Genomic DNA, 21,744 nt, shown 5'->3' with positions numbered 1-21,744 from the left:
CGCAGAGAGGGTTAATCCCGGAATTAGGCACATAAGTGATAGCTAGCGAAAAATTGACATCACAGCTGAAAAGAATGACCCAAAATTAGTGGGTTTCAAAAAAAATTCCAATAAGATCGGATTAAATTTGCCTATGTTGTCAAAAAAATCAAATTTTTTAACTTTATGACGTCATCAAAATCCAAAAAATTTAATTTTGCTCTATCACATCTAAATTTTATCCAATTTGGATAAACCAAGTATGTAATCCTACTAAATTTTGGTCATACTTTTCAAATTTGAGATCAAAATTAACTTAGCTCTAATAGGTTTTAAGAATGTGGTGTCATGGTCCCGGAATTAAGTTCATAGGTGATAGCTAGGGTAAAACTGACATCACAGCTGAAAAGAATGACCCAAAATTAGTGGGTTTCAAAAAAAATTCCAATAAGATCGGATTAAATTTGCCTGTGTTATCAAAAGAATTAAATTTTTTAACTTTATGACGTCATCAAAATCCAAAAAATTTAATTTTGCTCTATCACATTCAAATTTTATCCAATTTTGATAAACCAAGTATGTAATCCTACTAAATTTGGGCCATACTTTTCAAATTTGAGATCAAAATTAACCTAGCTCTAATAGGTTTCAAGAATGTGGTGTCATGGTCCCGGAATTAAGTACATAGGTGATAGCTAGGGTAAAATTGACATCACAGCTGAAAAGAATTACCCAAAAATAGTGGGTTTAAAAAAAAAATCCAATAAGATCGGATTAAATTTGCCTATGTTGTCAAGAAAATCAAATTTTTTAACTTTATGACGAAGAAATTATTGGTCCGATTCCTAACGGTCATATCCACAATGGATTGTTTTAATTATTATTATTGGATGTAAATATATTTTATTGTGTACTAAATACCAGTTAAAAATTTGCAAATTGTTTACCACGCGCTTCAACTTATAATGCAATTAATCTACGGATGTTAAATTTGACAAGATTGCTATCAGAAAACAAAAAATACTCTGATATCAAAGAAAACAAGCCAAGAAACATAGTTTTTATGTTTAAAAGACAAAAAAGGGTACAAAAATTAAATGGGAAAATTATAGATCACAAAAAAAAAAACTATCGATTGACGTCTGGTAAGTCTGATTTGGATGCGTAGGTGCCGAGAACTTAAAAAAAGAGCGAAAATAGTCATTTTTAAAATTTTTTATAGCTTTTTTTCTTTTTCGATTTTAAAGTTGATAGTTTTTTTAGCAACAAATTTTGAAAATCTTTTTGGATCAATGAAAATTTTGCCCAAAATTATCTTATTGTTACATTAACAATGATAAATAACTTTATTCTCTTTCTAAAAAATACCTAAAAAAATTACCTAAAAAATTTATCAATATAAGGTGAATCATCAGACTTAATTCAGTTTTGTAAGGTTTCTTTTTTAAAAGATTTAACAATATATTTTTCTTGTATATAGATAAAAATATACAATATTAATAATAATTTTGTAATATTTTAGTTTTGTTTTTTACCCCAAATTTATTTAATTTTAAGACGGTATAAAGTATAATACAATTAATAAAATTCTTTTAAATATATATTTTCATTGTTTTTGATTTAGAATTTCAAATTATCAGCACTAAAATGAAATTTTATTGTTTTAAAAAAAGAATCAAAAATTTTTTTAACAAGTGATAACCAATTAATTGAATTATTTGTTGAAATACCATGTATAGACAGTTTTGATTATGAAATCGTTTGTTTTTTTTTTACGTCATGTTAGTAAAGAGAGATAGTCACTCTTAGATAGTCACAGTCGCGTATATATAACACGACTGAGGTGTCACACATTTTTTGATTTTGAACACGAATAACTTTTTTCTATCAATGTAGCGTGTACTTGGATTGAAGATAAAACGCAGACCAGTCTAACGATATCAAAATAATCAAATTTGAATGAATAGAACGCAAGATATAGGTCAAAACTTAAAAAATTATACGAAAATAATTTTAAAATGTACAGCCAACTATCCATCTACTATTAAAAAAAAATTTTTGTTAAAATCAAGCCATTTAGTAGTAATCTTTCGTGTCGTATATCGTGAACATCCCTATATGCAGGGGCGTAGCTACCGCCGTATCAATGATACGGGGCCCCCGGGCTACAGGGGCCCCCAGGCTAATAATTTACACAATGCATATTCGACCATGTAAACTCACAGCAGCATATTAATGCATCCCTATCTTATAATATATGGTTACAAGAAAATACCATCGATATTTACCATTGAAGTGATATCAATAGTAAAATTACAGTTTAGAGAGATTTATATCTAATTATGATCCTATTGTAAAATAACTTATTTTAAAACTGAAGGAGGTCCAAAGCTCAATAGGGCCCCCCAACTAATTTTGATATAGGGCCCCTCCAAGGCGAGCTACTCCACTGCCTGTAGGTGCTCTTTTAAAAATATAAGATTATTTTTCTTTGTGCCCATTGAAATGGAAATCTTAGAACAAGAACAAATCACATATTTATGCGTTTGTATATTTTATCAAGGAAATCACCTACGTCACATGCTTAATAAGTGACTTATTTTAAAATAATTTAACTTAATTATTAATAAATAGTGTCGTATTTCCCACAAAATTATCTTTATTTTTTTTAAAATTCCGTTTAGAGCCGCCAACCGTAGCGCGTTATAAGTACAGTATATGGAGCTAGTTCATTTTGGGTAAATCCATCATAAATATTCATAGTTTAGTCATAAAATTCTTTTTCTAAGATGACGTTCATATTAAACTGTTTAAAATTTAATGCTCAAATGAATACATGAATTTAATTGGGATTTTGAACCAAATGTTTTCTTTTACACAAATGAAATTTACAAAATTTAAAAAACCCCCGACAAATGCGATTTATTTCTTGTAAACCGATTTTTGGAAACTTTGCTATAAAATGTTCTCAATCGAGTCGGTTCGACTGTTTAGGGGCTACGATGCCACTGAAAAACACACAGACGCACAGATAAACACTTTAAACTTATAACACTCCTTCTTAAATCAATATCAAAGTGATAGTCAAGGACATCAGATGAGATGAAAAGGATACTTGGAGAGCTATCATTTTTTGGGACAAATTTTTGAAAATCTTTTAATTTAAATTGAAATCTTTTGAGTTGACTTTGTTCTTTTGAATTTTTGTTTTAAATTACCTAATTATTTTACCATTTCACTTTTCGAAATGAATTGAGCCAGGTTTATTTGACCATTCATTTCCATAGTAATTATTTATATGTTAAAATAAATAAATATTATCTGTCGTTTTATGATTAATTATTAAAGATATGATTTTCAATTATTTGAACGTTTTTGTCCCCTTATGTAAAAACGGTGGACATCAAATAAACTTTGAATGGTCAATGAAATTAAATTTTAGCAATTAATCATTCTACACTTTTTTTTAGGAGTTAATTATTAATGATCCATATGCTTCGACTAAAGTTAATGAAGAGCGTGCTAATAGTCCACGGTACAACGCTCTTCCGGTGAAACATTTTTACCCTACTGCTGTCTAAACATGATATTTTAACAATTAATTCAGTCGATTGTTTTTCATTTCTTTTTAAAGTTAGAAAACACATTTGGGGTCACCTTTACCTATTAGTCAACTCATCCGTCCGCGCCGGATGAAATCGAATTACTCCTTGCACTCTTATGGAATGTTGTTCTTTTATAACTATTTAAAATTACACGCCAAGCATGTGACACATTTTTGGAATCCTTGGCATTGCATTCTTCAAGAACCATCAAGTGTTCTTATCAACACGCACTAAATTTTAAACTTCCGTTATGGAAGACTAATATTCTTTAAATATTATTTAAACTTCCGGACGAAAAAAAAAAAGTGTATGATAGCCATGACACAGTTTCGCCAAAATATTTATTTGCAGTTGAGATAATAATCAGAATATGATATGATGGCCATTTGACGTTTATTACCAAATTTCAGATTTGTAAATTATATTTACTACTTCCGTTACACAATAATGAATTATTCCCACGCTAACAATCAGGGTCGGATTAACCATGCAGGGAACACTGCTATTTCCGGGAGGCTCTTTTTCAGCCCTTGGAATATTATCAGCTCTTTCCAGGTGAATGTGAGTAAAATGAGACGCGGTTGTTATTAATTTAAACTATTACTTATTCTTGTTAAATGCGGGAACACTGAGAAAAACGAAAAAATCAGTATTTTGTGTTTCTAAATTTAATAAAACATATGATATCCTTCGAGTCACAAAACCGTGTTTTCTCGCAAAATTTCCATCTGATTTGACTTCAGCTAGTCTCATTTTTTCCTTTCTAGCACTATAATCTCCAATTTTTTATTAAATTGCTTTCCCGTCTTTCTTTCTTTTGAAAAGAACCTGCTTTTCGTTTTCTTCTTAAAATAACCTCCTACAATTCGATTTTTTCCAAAGTATTTTTTCGACTATTTTTTCCGAAGGAAATGGAGTTTTTTTCGATATTAACGCGTTGAAAATCCGGGCAAGTTAATTTTTTTTTTAAATGAAAATCCTCATCTTGTACTATTTAGTGTATTCGCTACTTTAAGAAATAAATTAGAAATCTTAGAAAAAAGCATTTATTTATTTGAATTTCATGTTAGAAACATCAATTTATACAAACGATAAATTGTAAAATATTAATTTAAAAATAAATTTTTTATAAGTATAATCCTTCAGGAGTGCCTTCTTTCTTTCGATACAACACACTTTCTTTTGATTTCTTGAAATCTTCATTTGTTACTTTCATTCTACGCTCACGCAACGCCATTAAACCAGCCTCAGTACAAATTGCCTAAAAAAAAAAAGATTTATCACATTGTCAACTTCAACTTTTTATCGAGGCCAACTTTCTGAACTTTATCGAATTTATATTTTTTTTTTGGTAAATGTAAGTTATTTTCAATCAAAATTCAAAGATCGAACCATTTAAATTAAATTGGGTGTTATAAAAACGTACTTTGTTTTTTAAATATTGGCCTTGGTAAAATAACTCAAGTATAAATATAGAATCTAATAATTAAAAAATATTCTTTTAAGGTAGTTGGGTCACGCAAGCAAAATGTTAAGTAATCTACAAAACTTTTAATTTAAGTTGGGGTCACGCTTTTAAAATTTAAAGAAAATTTACCGCGCCTAACATGAGATAACACACATAGCACTGGAAAAGCGTGTGAAAATGGTAATCTTTTTAAGTTGTTCCAGTGAAGGAGAGTTACGCTTTTGACAACAAACTAATATTTTAAAGAATATTACCACCGTTCAGTTTCCCTAAAATATTTAATAAATCCCATCAAAGTCTGCAACTTTTGTTTTAGTTATTTTATTATTCGCTATGGCCTTGTATAGGATTGATACCAAATTTTTGGCTACCCCGTACATTATTAAGAAGTTTTAAATATTCCTACATACTTTTCTGAATAAGCAAAACTTCTTAAAAAGAATGACTTTTTTTCTTAAAATGCAAAATAAGAAAATTTACAAGTATAGTTACCTCTATCCGGGGACACACTGTATATACTATCATCAAATTAAAATTAAAAAAATTTGTTTATTTAAAGTTGGCAGTTTCGTTCCATGCATTTTGCATGGGACAAAGTGATAGGGACAATGAGACTCTCTTATGTTTTCGTAACAACTTTAAAATAAAATCGAGAATAAACTACCAAAATTCGAGTCATTCTAAAATAACTAATAAATACTAGCCCTGGGTCTCTTAGCCTTATAAAAAATGAATACCAACCTTAATATCAGCACCAGATAAATCATCTTTAGCCATAATTAAATCTTGTAATACAACATCTTCAGCGAGTGTCATTCGAGCTGTATGAATACCAAATATACGACGTTTAGTCTTCTCATCAGGTAATGGAAATTCAATTTTACGATCAATACGTCCAGGTCGTATCAAGGCTGGATCTAATGTTTCAATACGATTCGTAGCCATTACAACTTTAACATCACCCCGTGAATCAAAACCATCCAATTGATTTAATAGCTCTAACATAGTACGTTGAATTTCACGTTCACCGCCACTGTTCGAATCGTAACGTTTCGTACCCACAGCATCAATTTCATCGATGAATACTATAGATGGAGCATGTTCTTCCGCAACACGGAATAATTCTCGCACTAATTTTGGTCCATCGCCCTAAAATGTTAATAAAATAATATTATAATCACGGAAATTCAGTTTATTTGGATACTAAACAAAAATTTCTAAGAAATTGCAAAATAATTCCAATTTTTGTATTTTTTTTTTAGAAGTGTTAAAAATCTAACTTACCAAATATTTTTGGATTAATTCTGAGCCAACAACACGTAAAAATGTGGCAGAAGTTTGATTGGCAACAGCTTTTGCAAGTAAAGTTTTTCCAGTTCCTGGTGGTCCATATAGAATGACACCTTTAGGTGGTTTAATACCCATTTCTTCGTAATATTCTGGATGAGTTAATGGTAACTCTACGGATTCCTACAAAAAAAATTATCATTTAACTGCCTGAAAAATGTTTAGGTTTATGAAGCACGTCGTTTTCTTTGGAGCATCTTTATAATTCAGTCAAATTAAACATGAAGAGGACGTGAACACTGCATCAAATCAGGTATTTTTTTAGAATTTTGTTTATAATATTTCGACCGACCCCGGCAGACCCAATTGACGTATGTTGCCCATTTAAGGACTCGACCTCACTTTTTATGTCCCGGGAGCGCTGTAAAAATTTTAGTTTGATATCTTTTTTCGTTTTTGAGTTATCGTGTTCACAGACGGACGGACGGAAAACCAAAAATGGACTAATTAGATGATTCCCACTAAATGGAATATGATTTGACGTGCACTGTAACTGATCCAATATAGAAATCTGGATAAATTCTAAAATAATAGATTACCTTAATTTCTTGAATTTGTGTATCGAGTCCACCAATATCGGCGTACGTTTCTTGTGGAGCTTTTTCCAATTTCATAACAGTAACCATTGGATCAGTGTCATCTCCTAAAACTCCCACAACAGCATGTACTTTATGATTTAATAGTACAGAACAACCCGGTTCCAATTGATCTTTATCCACAAACGATAGAATGCTTACATAATGTTCGCTTCCAACCGATGTCGATACAATCGCATGATTATCATCGATTATTTCTTCAAGTGTTCCCACGGACATCGGTGTACCTGAAACATGTTTACGATTTTCTAAGAATAATTTTCAATGAAATCAAAAACAGGGTGAACCAATTATTCAGATGCAATTGAGTTGAAATCAAATATTTTTTGAACGCTTGCATCTAAAAAACGGGAGGGAGAGTGAATCGCCAAAAGCCTGTTGGGTGAAGGAAACTCGCTCGGTATCAGAGCTGAGGAGATCTTGAAACTAAACAGAGCTGATATTAGAGTCATCGTAGAGTTACTCACAAGGCATGATAACCTGAACAACTTCCAACATCAGATTGGAAAAAGACAATCTCCCGCGTGTGACAGATGAGGAGAAAATTCAGAAGAAACATCGATCCACTTTCTCTGTTACTGCCCGGCGCTCATACAGCAGCGAAGGAAATGGTTTGGTCCGGCCATAGTCGAACCAGAAGAAATTAGGAAACTCAGCGCTAGGCAAATCCTGGGTTTCAGTACATCAGTTGGTTATAATAGCCACTGAAAAGCGTAGCGGGGATAGAGTACAAGGGTCTATTTGGCTAGGTGCTCTGAACCATTGCTTCGAGGCGCGATGCTCGGCCATGGCCCGCTAACCTCCATACCATACCATACTATAAAAAATTTAAAGAACACACTTTCTGAGCAAACTGAATTTTTTTCAACACCCTCATACGAACAGTTTACGCCTGGGCCCGTAAAAATTCGTGTTACACTATTAAAATTTCTACCTCAAATGCCTGAATATAATAATAGAAATAATTTTAGGGTTAATTTTAAGCTTGACATTACCTCTTAAGTCATCAACTTTTGAGCGTTCTTCCTCATTTTTCTCTTCTTGTGGTTTCAATCGTTCTTGATTTCTAATAAATTCCTCTTCCATTAATAAATAATCCTTAATTCGTTCTAATTTGAGCAACTTCAATCGACATCTTGTATGTGGCGTTACAGCCGGTAATTTTAAAGCTGTGTCAGGTCCTTTTGTACGTCGCTTCTTTTTACCTACCCGTGTTGGTATTGGTGGTTCATATTTCTTTTTCTTATCTTTATCATCTTTTTTATCACTTCCTCCAGCACCTGACTGGTTTTGACCCTAAAATAACATACCCTTAATTAATATTTAGAAGGCCAAACTTTGATGTTTGTTTTGAACAAAAAAAAAATCAACAGTGATCAATTTACAAAGTTAAGAAAATTTTATGGGATTATATTATTATGGAAAAATTGTGGAATAATTTTGAGCTATTACAGTGCACTATTAATTCATTTAAAATGTAAGTAAAACATTTTTTTAATCAAAAATATACAAATTTTTTAATGAAATTATAAAATATTCTAATTATTACACAATAAATAAAACGGTAGACATCATTTTAAAATTTACAAATGCAATAAATGATTTTTTATTGATCAGAAAATAAATAGAAAAACACATACCATTTTCTTTTCGGAAAAACGTTCTTTGACAATAAACTCAAAATGAACAAGTCATCTACCCAATAATATTATATTAACAGATATATATTTTTTGTCGATATTGGTACTAAATGTTTTAAAATTGTGTAGCTCTGTTCATTGCATTAAGTGTGATTTTTTGTACAATGCTCTTAAAAAGTATTATCGTCGGATCCATGGCATTATTGGCGTTATTGAATAGTTTTATTTTTAAATACATGGAAAGTTCTACCATTTCAATTTTATTGGCCTTGTAGGCCAAAAATTGACGTTAGCGAGTAGAAATCGGAGAGCTTAAAAAAGAGATGATACAATTGGAGGTAATTCACTTTCAGAGCTGCAGCCATTTTATTCTTCAAATTTCTTTGTCTCGCACAATAGGAGCGAATAAACAAAAATTCGCACCAAATTATGAATTATGCATATCTGTACAAAAGTTTGATTTCTTCGGTCAATATTTCTAAGCGCTACAAACTTTAGACTAAATCTAATAAATATAAATTATATGGGATGTCCTATTTTTAACCGACTTCAAACAAAAAAGGAGGAGGAGAAGAGTTTGTTACCTCAGAACTTTGGACTGGGTGAACCGATTTTGATGATTCTTTATCTATTTGAAAGCTGGTACTTTCCATGTGGTCCCATTTTATTTTGGTCCAGTTCTGAAAACAGCATTCATGAGAAAATCATAAAAGTTTTAAATTTGCATTAAGTATAAACGGCAAAAGAACGAATAACTCAATATCATGACAACCGATTTCGATGATTCTTTTTTTAATGACAAATTAGTTAGTGTACTTCAGATTCACTAAAGATCACAAAATAAAAAAATCTTTTAACAAGAAGAAAACCGACTTCAATAGAAAAACTTTTCCAAAACAAATTAATATGCACTAAAAAGTAAAAAAATAACGATAATATAATATAGTTAAAAAATTATTGTTATTTTTGGAGTCGGTGTCAGCTAAGCTAATGTAGCAAACTGTTCTGTCAGAGTTGTTTCCTTGGATGACACCGACTCCAAAAATAACAATAATTATAACTACATTATATTATCGTTATTTATTTAATTTTTAGTGCCTATTAATTTATTTTGGAAAAGTTTTTCTATTGAAGCCAGTTTTCTTTTTGTTAAAAAATTTTTTTAATCTTCCCAGTTTTTTTCTTCAACAAAGCGTTTTCGGACAAATGACTCTAGTAAAAGTTTTATACAGTTTTTAAGTTTAACAATTTTAAATTTATTTCATAAACGCTTTGTTAAATAATAAATTTCGAATGATATTAATTTAAGTTACTTTTTGTAGCCAGTGTAAAAGTATATTTTCAAACAAAAGATGTCGCTCAAATAGATTATTGGTAGCATGAAGTTTACCCTAAACAAGAATCGTCTAGTAACAAAATAATTCTAAATGTTGGTATTCATTTAACATATGTAGTAAGTATTTAGTTTTTGTCATTGGCTTTGCAGCTACGTCTTTGTTAAGTGCTTCTTTCGTTTTTTATTTTTTATTCATATTTTTCATACTTCTAGTTAAACAAAAAAATAGTTTAAATAAAATATAAAAATAAAGTTAAGAATTGTGCTGTCACAATTTGAAGGTAATTAAAAATAAAAGTAATCCATATTTTGCGTTATTAAAAAAGTTTTTCTCCAAAAAATCATATTATATATTTTTATTTTAAAATCTGCTCTGTAATCAACCAAAGTTTTATATATTATTGTATTTGTAATATTGTTTGTGTGTTTAGAATGGGTGTTATTATACTGACGCAACGAGTTTAGTTGCCTTTAAGATTGCTCTAGATTGTCACAGTCTAATCCAAAAAAACTAGTGTATATTTTTGTGTGTTGTAAACAAGAGAGTGAGTTGGCAATTGATGAATTTTTTTCAATATTTTCATTTTATTTTTATATAATTTTTCACATTCATTTTCATTTTGAAAAACAGGTATGCAATTTTATTATTATTTTTTTAAATTATATTTTTTTTTTGTAAATTTGTATCCAAGGCTAAAATAATTGTGACCTTAATTCAGTGCATTGCACCTTTTGTGTGTGTTTTAAAATTAATTTTTTTTCTTTTGTTGTGTTTTGAATTTGTTTGAAACTATGTTTTATTCTTGGAAAATCATCTAGTGAAAATTTTCATAAACATATGATTTTGATGTAATCAATTTTAAAAGCATTTCTCCAAATTTTCCATATGGAATATTTGTTTATTTTAAAAGTTTCATAATCCAAAAATTAGGGTAATAATGTTTGGGAATTTTTTTTTGGCCATATTGTTAGTACTTCCTATTTTAAATTATCAAAAATTTTTTGAATGTGATGTGGCAATTATGCTCATTTGCAATTTTTTTTGCCCTTGTAAATTTTGATAAAAGTGGTCAGCGAAAAATAATGAATTTAAAAATATGATAGAAATTATATTACAAAAATAAGTTTACTTTAAAAGGATGTTTATGTAACTTAAATCGGTTTAGTTTAATTAAAGTGCTTTGTTTTGTAATTAAACATCCGTTTTACGGTTTTCTTAAGAATGTTCGTCATAAATATGCGTTTTTTAGGATCTATTGTTTCTATTTTTCTACTTTTTATCACTTATTTTCGAAATTATCAAAAACTTTTGGGATTTTGAAACTTTCGTTTCTTCTTTTATTATTTTTTAGAAAGACATTTTTGACGGAATAAATGTCATTTGTACCATTTGAGGTAGCTATGACCGTAAACCCTCTTTTCTTAAGAATTTGATGGAATCAAAATATTGGCTGTAACTACTTAATAGGTATATTTGAGCCAACCCACGTAAAAAAAAACAGTATAAAATGAATATTTTGCCTCTGAAATTGACTATAGAGTGGATCCAACACTCCAGTTTTTTGGGAGATCATTAAAATATGAACATTTTTCTACGAGAACTTCTCCCAGGACGATTTTTGGACGCTGATTACGAATTCAGCATCTAAATTCAACAATACTACACCCCAGTATGGAATTCGTGCCATTTTTGACTAAAAAATTGAAGCTTTTTTGGGAGATAATTGAAATATAAACATTTTGATTCGAGACTTTCTCTCATTGAGTTTTTTTGGGTCACTGATCACGAATCCAGGGTCTAAAAACCACACACCAATCTGAAATCCGTGCTATTTTGATTTGCGAATATTTATCTCGCGATTTTTTTGGTCGATGGTTACGAATCTGAGGTCTAAATTCAACAATACCACACTTTTGTGCGGTATTCGAATTGAAGTACCGAATAAAACCGAACTGAAGTAAAGGGTTTATTAAATTTAAGCACTGAATTCGTGATTAGCGACCATAAAACCTCTTGGAAGAAATTCTAATAGAAAAATGTTAATATTTCAATTATCGCTCCAAAAGTGAGTTTTTAAGCCAAAAATGGCACGAATGCCATTAGACTGGAGTTTGGTATTGTGGAATTTAGACCCCGAATTTGTAATCAGCGACCAAAAAATCCGTTCAGAGACAATTCCGCAGGCAATAGTCATTTCATAGACTGTTTCTTGTTAAGGTGGTTTGGGAGAGGGTTGAAACTCCTAGAATTTTCAAATAAAGGCAGTGATTAGTGGCGATGAGTGTTCGTGAAGGTGTAAGGAACATTTGATGCCGCCCGAAAGATTTTCAATATATTTCGGCTTATTAACTCGAGTACCCAGCTTCTCAATTAAGGTAGTTGAAGCGCTACAGAGACAAACTATATTAAAACTAACAATTTAATTGTGTCTTCTTAACTAAGAACAATTTATTCCAAATTTTATATTAACAGTGTTTCGTTATCTATAGTGCCTCAACAACCTTAAGGTAGTACTATCGGTAAAAATTTATTATTTAAATTTTATCTAAAAATTTAACTGGTTAATTATGATATAATAATGGACAACTATGCCAAGTATCATTAAATTCTGAATGCAAAGTCTATTACCGATAGTACTACCTTAACTAAGAACAATTTATTCAAAATTTTAAGTTAACGGTGTTTCGTTATCTATAGTGCCTCAACAACCTTAAGCTACGAATGGCTTTAACTCAGTACAGACAAATACACATGGCAACTAAAGACAATTAAATGAGTTTTAATTGAATAGTATATTTATTAGTTTGTATATGTACTACGTACAGGGGTGTACAGTAGCTACAGTACAAATGTTGTTTTGCTTTGTTTTTAAGTGATTATTATATTATTATGAATAATTAAAGTAGGTTACATGCAAATAATAATAATAAATGAGCAAACAAGCAAGCAAGCAAGCAGATGTTTATAAACAACACAAATAAATACAAATTCGTTGTGTGCGTAGTCATGGTAGGGATAATAAAATCGATGCCAGCGCTTTAAGTGAAAAATTTTGGAGATAAAGTGGGCTGTTATGACTAATTTGCAATTATTTACATGTTAATGATATAGAAACTGTCAAATTAAAATGATTGAAAAACACTAATTAATTAAACTTAATGCATTAAAAATTGTGAAAATAAGAAATCAAATTGTACAAATATTATTTTTCAAATGTTAATTATCGTAATTATTTATTTAAATTTGTGAAACAAGAATATTAAATTTTAAATGTAAGTTTTCAATGCAATCCACACAATTATATATGCATCCATTAATTCTATAATTAAAGTAGTGTATCGTTGTCATGGAAACGAAATTCACGCTCGGAGCGAATAGGTAAACATATTCATACAACGCATATCATACATAGTTAACGAATAACGAACGATACCAACGAATACCATTCATCATAATCATTAAACATGCATGGACTGTGCGGACTGGGCTGCACTTATGAGCATAGTAGCACTGCTATATTACACATTTAGACCCGTTAAAAGCCTTCATTATGAGCATGAAAAATTTTTGCAGGTTCCCGTTTAAAAAATGTTTCTGGGCGTAAAAGTACAAGTTGCCGGTGGGTAACCTGATAATTACTTTAAAAAAAAAGGGGTGATATAAATTTGACCGCTATGTGTGTATGTCTGTGTGTTTGTCTGTCTGTGGCATCGTAGCGCCTAAATGGATGAACCGATTTTAATGTTTTTGGTTTCATTTGAAAGATAATTTAACAGGGAGTGTTCTTAGTTATGTTTTATGTACGAGCTTAGAGTTTTGTACTCCTAAAAACAATAAAAAATTGGCGATGATCTTCAAAATCGATTCAGTTTGGAAAAGGCATGACGTATAATTTTAACATATAAATAATAACTATGGAAATGAATGGTCAAATAAACCTGACTCAATTCATTTTGAAAAGTGAAATGGTAAAATAATTAAGTACCTAATTCAAAAGAACAAAGTCAACTCAAATATTTCAATTTCAATTAAAATATTTCCAAAAATTGGTCTCAAAAAATGATAACTCTCTAAGTACCCATTTCATCTCATCTGATGTTCTTAACCATCACTTTGATATTGATTTAAGAAGGAATGTTATAAGTTTAAAGTGTTTATCTGTGTGTCCGTGTGTTTCTCAGTGACATCGTAGCCCTGAAATGATCGAATTTTATGTTCTATACATGCTAGAAAGATGGGATTTATTTATATTTAAGACTAGAATCACAGGTTAGAAATTTTCGACCAATAGCTTTCTAATAAAAAGAAATATATCCAATCGTGAATTAAATAGGCAGGTACGCGGCATGAGTGCTGAACACGTGCACTATACAGTGCTATCAAGTACCCAAGTTGTACTTATTTTATAAAAATTTTCAATTATAATTATCTTTAGTAATTACAAATTCTTATAAAAATTATTGTAATGCTACTTTGTAATTAATTTCTGTGTTTACATTCAATGAAATAAAATTTAATACGTTTTTGCGCTAATACTTAAACTTCAATCTCTCTTTTATTCACAATACTAAATCAATAACCTTTTTTTGAGCAATCAGATTTCTTTCATCAATTTTGATTCATCAAAAGTGGCGATACGGTAGTTGCTCAATGTCGAATTTACCATATTACTCATAAAAATGTAAAACTAAACTTGATACCATGACAAAATTTGAAAGTAATATGAAAATTGATTAAAAAACGAAGAAATTATAAGCATTCAATTTGTATAGCGTGCTCAGCACGAAAAAAGTACACTTGAGTTCGTAAATAAGCAACATAAAACAATTGGGTCTTGGGACCTTAGGACTTAAGGTAAAAAATGTTCATAAAAAAATATACAACTTTTATTTGAAACATTTTTTTGTAAACATCACTGTTTACCCGCGAAGTCGCAAATTAGGATAAAGTCCATTTTCTTCAAAACTGTAAAAGATAGGTAGTTGAAAATTTGCCGATAGCTTCAACTGGTGGTATTACGAAAGGTGCTACAAAATACTTTTAAATTTTCAGAATTTTAAATAAATACTTGTCTCTTAAAAAGTATTTTTTATTTAAATTTTTTGAAAAAGTTTTTTGAGAATCACCTGTATTAAATATTCTTTCTTATTTAGAAATCTATCTTTAGGCATTTTTTCATAAAATATATATTTTTTTTAAAGTGGCCTTCATACTTAATATGAGATATATTTTTTATGGTTGAGAAAATTTTATATTTAAATAATTGTACCCTTTCATGGTTCAGTTTTTGTTATCTTTTATACAAAAAAAACATTTTTTGTATATTTAAAATGTTTTTTTTTTGGTAAAAAAAATAAGTGTATTCAGCCCTTATGCACTAAGTATTTAAAAAAAAAAATATTCGTTTAGTTCAGATGGTCGTAGGTAAATTCATCGAATTTTTTACATGGTCTAGCTGACCATGCCTTCTTTCTTTTCAAATTGATAGTATATTCGAGGGGATAGACAAGCTCATTGGTGCAATATTTTTGCCAGACAAAATATTTTATTGTTAATTAATTATAAATGTTATCAAGCTGTCATAGTTTCCGACAAATTCCCTGCTGATAATCAAAATCCGTTAGATTTACCCCACTATTAATCGTTTAACAAAAAAAACGACGTGTTGCACTCCGGCAGTGCCGGCAGAAGTGAAAACTTGAATATTCATGTTGTGCATTTTTGATATTTTGGAATGGTTAGGGAATAATTTTGCACGAATTGCTTTAATTATCAGTATAAAAGTACTAACATTTATGTGGTAGAATACAGTATTTATTTATTGGGCTATCGTACACAAACATGACAATTTCATAAACGAACATTTGTTATCCATTACAAAAAAGTGTACAATGCCGTTAAAGAAAATTTCACTTAAAAAAAAAAAATTATATTTTTAATAAAAAGGCAAACGGTCACCCATCCAAGTACTGACTGTGCTCAATGTTGCTTAACTTCGGTGATCAGACGCGAACCTGTGTACTGACTGTGCCGTGGTCTTACGAATTTTCGATCAGGTCACGTGTCTTGACGCGAGTTTAACATTTTTTACTCATTACAAAAAAAAGTGTACAACGCCGCTAAAGAAGTTTTCACTTCAAAAAGGGTCCTGTCCCGCTGACTATTCTCAAAATACATTCGTGAACTTACGCCCTTTTTGCATACAGCTCCTAAATTCTGATATGAAAATGAAAAGTTGAGTATTTCTTTGCTGTAAGAACGAACAGAGATTGAATTTATTTGTTTTTAAATTCTTATTGACCCTAATAAAAATGATATTTATGACGGTGGCCTTGATATCAAATTAAAAAATTGTCTCCATACTCCATACATTGATACCATACGATACGTAATCAGTTCAACTCAACTCAGTTAGTATTTATTATAAACACAATTAAATGACATCTTATCAAACCACAATTTTATTATTTATTCGTCTGTCTACACTTTGTCAAACTGTTCCGGTAGTGACCAATGTATTCATAAAACAAGAGAAAACAAACAATTGACTGAGTTAATTGTTGAAATACCATGCATAGTCAGTGTTGATTTCTTTATCACATTACACATACAAACATGTGACACATACATAACTGATAATCAAGTATAGTACATATTATAAAATTTCCGCCTAATTGGCGCCCTCACGGGTAAAAAGTGATGTTTACGAAAAAATGTTTCAAACAAAAGTTGTTTAATTTTTGATAAGGAACATTTTTTACATTTAAACTTTTGTTCTATGTCTAACGGTTTACAAGATGGGTCCTACGGATCCAAGACCCAATTGACCTATGATGCTCATTTACAAACTTGACCTCACTTTTTACGTCCTGAGTACGCTGTAAAAATTTCAGCTCGATATTCGTTTTTGAGTTATCGTGTCCACAGACGGACGGACAACCGGAAATGGACTAATTAGGTGATTTTATGAACACCTATGACAAAATTTTTTTCCTAGCATCATTATTTTTAAGCGTTACAAACTTGGGATTAAACTTAATATACTATGTATATTTCATATATGCATGGTATAAAAGTCCCGGTAAAAGAATGTGACCATAAAAGGTGGAACCTTTAAAAAAAACAAAATAAATATACTAAATGCGTAATTATTGAATGTCCTTGGACATAAAATTGTGTTTTCATAGACATGGACTATAATTTTTATAAATTTAATTATCAAGTATACGTTTAATATATTTAAATGGATTATTATTAAAAAAAAGCAACTCATAAATTAATTTAAAAAAATATTATTTCTTTTCAATTTTTTATGGCTTATACGATCACGCGTTTCTTTTTGTTTTTTGGACTTTGTGTTTTTAAAAGCTTAAAATTTGTTCATTGCGTAGTTAAATGTCTAAAAACGAAAAATATACTAGAAAATAATTTCGAAAATTTCTGAAAACTAAATAAATGGCGGCCGAATTTCGCCATAAATGTGTTTTATAAACGCTTCTAATTTATAAAAAAAATAATGCAAACACTGATATTCAACACTTTCAATACGGAGTATTTCAACAATTAACTCAGTCAATTGTTTTTATATAAATTTTACCATAAAAATTCAACAGATTCTCGAAAAACAAAAAAAAATTATTGAAAAAACTTTCAAAAAGTTCGAAATTAAAATAAAAAATGAATTAAAATTTTTCGAATTAATTTCCAGCAAGCCGGAAATTGCTTTAAGACCTTCATTTGGTTTTAAATGCGTGTAATCCGAGTTTGCCCAATCCCAAGAGGTGTTCATAACTTTTTCGAGCCAAATAACTGAAAAAGTGCAAGTATTTTGCAGTTATTTGGCTCCGAAAAGCTATGTACACCTCCTGGAATTGCCAAATAACTGAAAAAAGTGCACAAATTTTACAATTATTTGGCTTCGAAAAGCTATACACACTTCCTGGGATTCAGCAAGCTCAGATTACAGACATTTAGGACCAAATGAAGGTATTAAAACAATTTCCAGCTGTTGAAAATTAATTCTTCTAAAACTTTGATAAGGCTATTAAGAAAACTTACATTTTTAAAATCCACTTTTCTGCATTCCAAGTTCATTATGGAATTCACCATCTGTCAAAGTTTTAACATATTTTACATTTTAAAACTCAAACAAATTATTATTCAAATTAAGATGAGCATTTCTGTGGGCTGTATTATGCATTTTGTTAAAATATATCCCCTTAAGGACCCACCGTAAGTGGGTCCTTAAGGGGATATATTCAAACAAATTGGTTACATTTAGTTAATATTAAATATTTGTAAGGGTTGTATATGTGTTATCGATCAACCCTATTTATTTTTTGAAATCAAAAGTTATAAGGGATGTAAAAAAAAAATATTATTATGAGAATTCAAAAAAATGTTAAATATCACAGCTGTATCCTTTCAAAAATTACTAACATCCTTTTTGAATTGTAAGGAAGCCAAAAAAATTAAATTCATTCATTAATGTATTTCTTTTTCAAAAATATGTTACCCCCTTAACAAATACTGAATTAAGTTATACTGGTCATTTTGGCACAATTGATTTGACTCACTAACCTTATTTTATAAGAAATCTTAAAAGAGTCACAAGAGGTTTACTCTTAGGGGGGTCATATTTAATCAAGAACAAAGAATCTTGAATATTAATACAAATTCTTGACAATATTAAGGGTTGATTTAGAATTAAATAGAAATATATTTTGCAATCCGTTAATTTTGTCACACTTATCAAAGAATCAAAACAAGATATAATCATCAAAAGTATTAAAAAGACTCTGGGAAAAAACATCGAATTTAGAAGTGCAATAGTTAATATTAAAATTTGTACTTTTTAGCTTTTGAATCTATTGTTCAAAATTTGTATTACCCTTTTCCGATACTGAACGGAAGCTAGTAGACAATTCTAGCAGACAAATTTATTCTCCTCTCAGGAATATACGAAACTCTCTGTACATCATTAAAAATTTGAAAAACTCAAATATAATTGAAAATAATAATTTGTATAAAGTTTATACTAAAATAATAATAAATTTTAAAAAGGTTCAAGTCTCTAAAGTGGTGAAAATCTCATTTATAGGGACTCTAACTAAGGAAAACTGAAGCTAGCAGACAATTTTAAAAATTCGTGTAAAGTCATTTATAAGCCTTGTACCCTAACAATTTCATTAAAATGGATTAATTATTTACTAAAAAAGAATTTCTGAACGTTTAAGCTTTTTTTAACGACCACAACCCTTTTTGTAGGGACTTAAAGTATGGAATATAGGGATGCATGAAAATTCCTTAGAAGGAACCACTCAGAGGTCTTGTTCCCTAACAATTTTCATTAAAATGGATTAATTATTTACTAAAAAAGAATTACTGAACGTTTAAACTTTTTTTAACGACCAGAACTCTTTTTGTAGGGACTTTAAATATGGAATATCGGGATACATTAAGATGAGGGTGGAAAAATCAACTTAATGATTTTTTCCTCGTACTTTTGATTAAGGGTACAAGGCTTATAAATGAATTTACACGAATTTTTAAAATTGTCTGCTAGCTTCAGTTTTCCTTAGTTCGAGTCCCTATGAATGAGATTTTCACCACTTTAGAGATTTGAACCTTTTTAAAATTTATTATTATTTTAGTATAAACATAATCGATAATCGCCATAATCGATTAAAATTTTTCACCCTGTATACAGTTTACATAACAATATTAATAACAATCTAGTTTTTATATTACTTCGCCATTTATAAAATAAAAAAATAAAATAAAACTTTGTGTAAATACTTGGAAATTGATTACAAAATAATAAATAATTAGTGTTAACAACAGTTTCAATAACTGTTAAAAATCTATGCAATTCTAGTATCTGTGCTGTGATCTTAGTTCTATCACTTAGTCTTTGTTTATCTGCTTAGAAAGAAGCCATAACCTGTAGTAGAAAAACCACAACATATATGGTTATGTAGTTCATTTCATACACCTTTGGTTTATTTAAAACTAGTTTGGTTCAGTATTAGTAGTTGGAAGTCTCGTGTCTTCATGTTATTCCCACGGTTTTTATTTCTAAATAGTTATTTAACAGGGTGACCAAGTTATAACAGTACACTGCAAAAAAACGCTTCCCGAAGTTGGCCGTTTCATATTGAAATAAAGTCAAAATACTTTCAAACAATTTCCTAACGATTCGAACAGGTACAGCTAAATATTTGTATTTATAATAGAATGGGATTGAATTTAAAATATGAATTCATTGATACAAAATCACTGAAGTTAAATAAACAAAATTTTTACTTCTATGAAAGAGATTGATTTTAATTTTAAAGTCATGCATTTTCTTGATGGAAAATAAAATTGTACTTAGTTGGAATATATAATCGTGTAAATAAAGCGAATCGATGAATTTAAAGAAAATTTCTTTGCGTTTACTTTAAAAAGAGGATTTGGTTACGATCATCGCATATCTATCATGTCTAGTCCATATGTGATGGAGCCAACTACATGAAGATTGTTGTTATTAACTTAAAGAAAGTTTTAAAATCGAATCGAATTTACTTCTCTAACATGTTTAATAGCTTACAATTAAGCCCATAATATATATCCTCCTTTCTAGCCGCCCATAATTAAGTTCTATTTTTCATTCAAGAGTTAAAACAATAATTATTCCATTACAGTCAAACCTGGGTAAGTGAGAAAACTCTATAAGTGAGAGTAATAACCAGGACCCGTCATTTTAAGCTCCCAAAACCTCTATTAGCGAGAAACAGAAACCTCTATAAGAGAGAGTCGTTTTTCCCTCATGGACCTCCGTAAGTGAGACTGCTACTTATCTATACCTCTATAAGCGACAGTCAAGCTTTATTTATTTATATTATTTAGGAGACATATTTACTACATTTGAACTTGCTGCGACTTGTTATTGCTGCGTACCTCTATAAGAGAGAAACGCTACCCATGTACCTGCATTAGCGAGAAACTCGGGTTAGTGAAAAACCTCTATAAGCGAGAATAAGATTGTGCTCCCTTAAACTCTCACTTATCCAGGTTTGGCTGTATTTAATTATTAAATATAATTCATTGAAACATATATTGCAATCATATTTTTCGATTGCAAAATATTGCATAATATGATAGAAATATCCTAAATTTTTTCCTTGTTTCGTTTAGTCGTGCGATGTCTTCTGAAGTGGTTAGTGATTAAGATGCTATTTTTGTGAATTTATTATTAAAAAAAAATCATCGGTTTCTTGGTATGTACAGAGTATTTAAATAACAAACCAATTGATTACATTTTTTGATTTTGATATGAGTTACTTGGTATTTTTTTTCTAATTCGGCATTAAGGTTTTGGTTTAAAGGAAAAAAATCAACGATTTCTTGGTAGTTACAGAGTATTTAAATAACAAATCAATTGATTATATTTTTTGATTTTGATAAAAGAAATTACTTGGTACTTTTTTTTTCTGCAAAATAAATGCGGTTTTGGTTTGAAGGACAGGAAGATAGAGATAGATGATGTTTTTGTATTAAAACATGACAAAGGAAGTGGTATAGATAAGATCTGTGGCCACCGGTCTTATGTTTTGTTTGACGTATTTACTCTCATCTTTTCAAACTAGTTTTTACCTGTTTTATGTATTATTTTAATAAAGTATGCTGTCAAATTACATACACCTTAACTCTTGTCTTACAAAATATGGAATTAATCCTTCTTTATTCTTCGGTAGTCCTTTTTTTAATATTTTAAGAATTTGTGAACAG

At 29.7% G+C, this 21,744-nt stretch overlaps 1 protein-coding gene across 1 annotated transcript; it reads right to left on the bottom strand.

The window, feature by feature from the left end:
* Positions 1-4,616: 4,616 nt before the first annotated feature.
* On the bottom strand, positions 4,617-8,739 carry LOC123292339 (26S proteasome regulatory subunit 4). Its single transcript, XM_044872964.1, has 6 exons — positions 8,636-8,739; positions 7,991-8,291; positions 6,939-7,222; positions 6,337-6,522; positions 5,794-6,201; positions 4,617-4,845 (listed from the first exon to the last, which is right to left on the bottom strand). The coding sequence occupies exons 1-6, from the start codon at positions 8,636-8,638 to the stop codon at positions 4,711-4,713; spliced, it is 1,317 nt and encodes a 438-aa protein (XP_044728899.1). The 5' UTR covers positions 8,639-8,739; the 3' UTR covers positions 4,617-4,710.
* Between the last annotated feature and the right edge of the window lie 13,005 nt (positions 8,740-21,744).

This window comes from Chrysoperla carnea, chromosome 2 (assembly GCF_905475395.1).
Source record: "Chrysoperla carnea chromosome 2, inChrCarn1.1, whole genome shotgun sequence".
Classification (NCBI taxonomy): domain Eukaryota; kingdom Metazoa; phylum Arthropoda; class Insecta; order Neuroptera; family Chrysopidae; genus Chrysoperla; species Chrysoperla carnea.
Note: the sequence above shows the minus strand (reverse complement) of the source record. Positions and strands in the feature narration are given on the sequence as shown.

What these genes read in the sequence shown, in the direction of transcription:
- LOC123292339 (XM_044872964.1), bottom strand. An exon ending in AAAAGTTGATGACTTAAGAG is followed by an intron (nt 7,223 to 7,990) that starts GTAATGTCAAGC and finishes AACATGTTTCAG; the next exon opens with GTACACCGATGTCCGTGGGA. An exon ending in CACAAATTCAAGAAATTAAG is followed by an intron (nt 6,523 to 6,938) that starts GTAATCTATTAT and finishes TTTTTTTTGTAG; the next exon opens with GAATCCGTAGAGTTACCATT.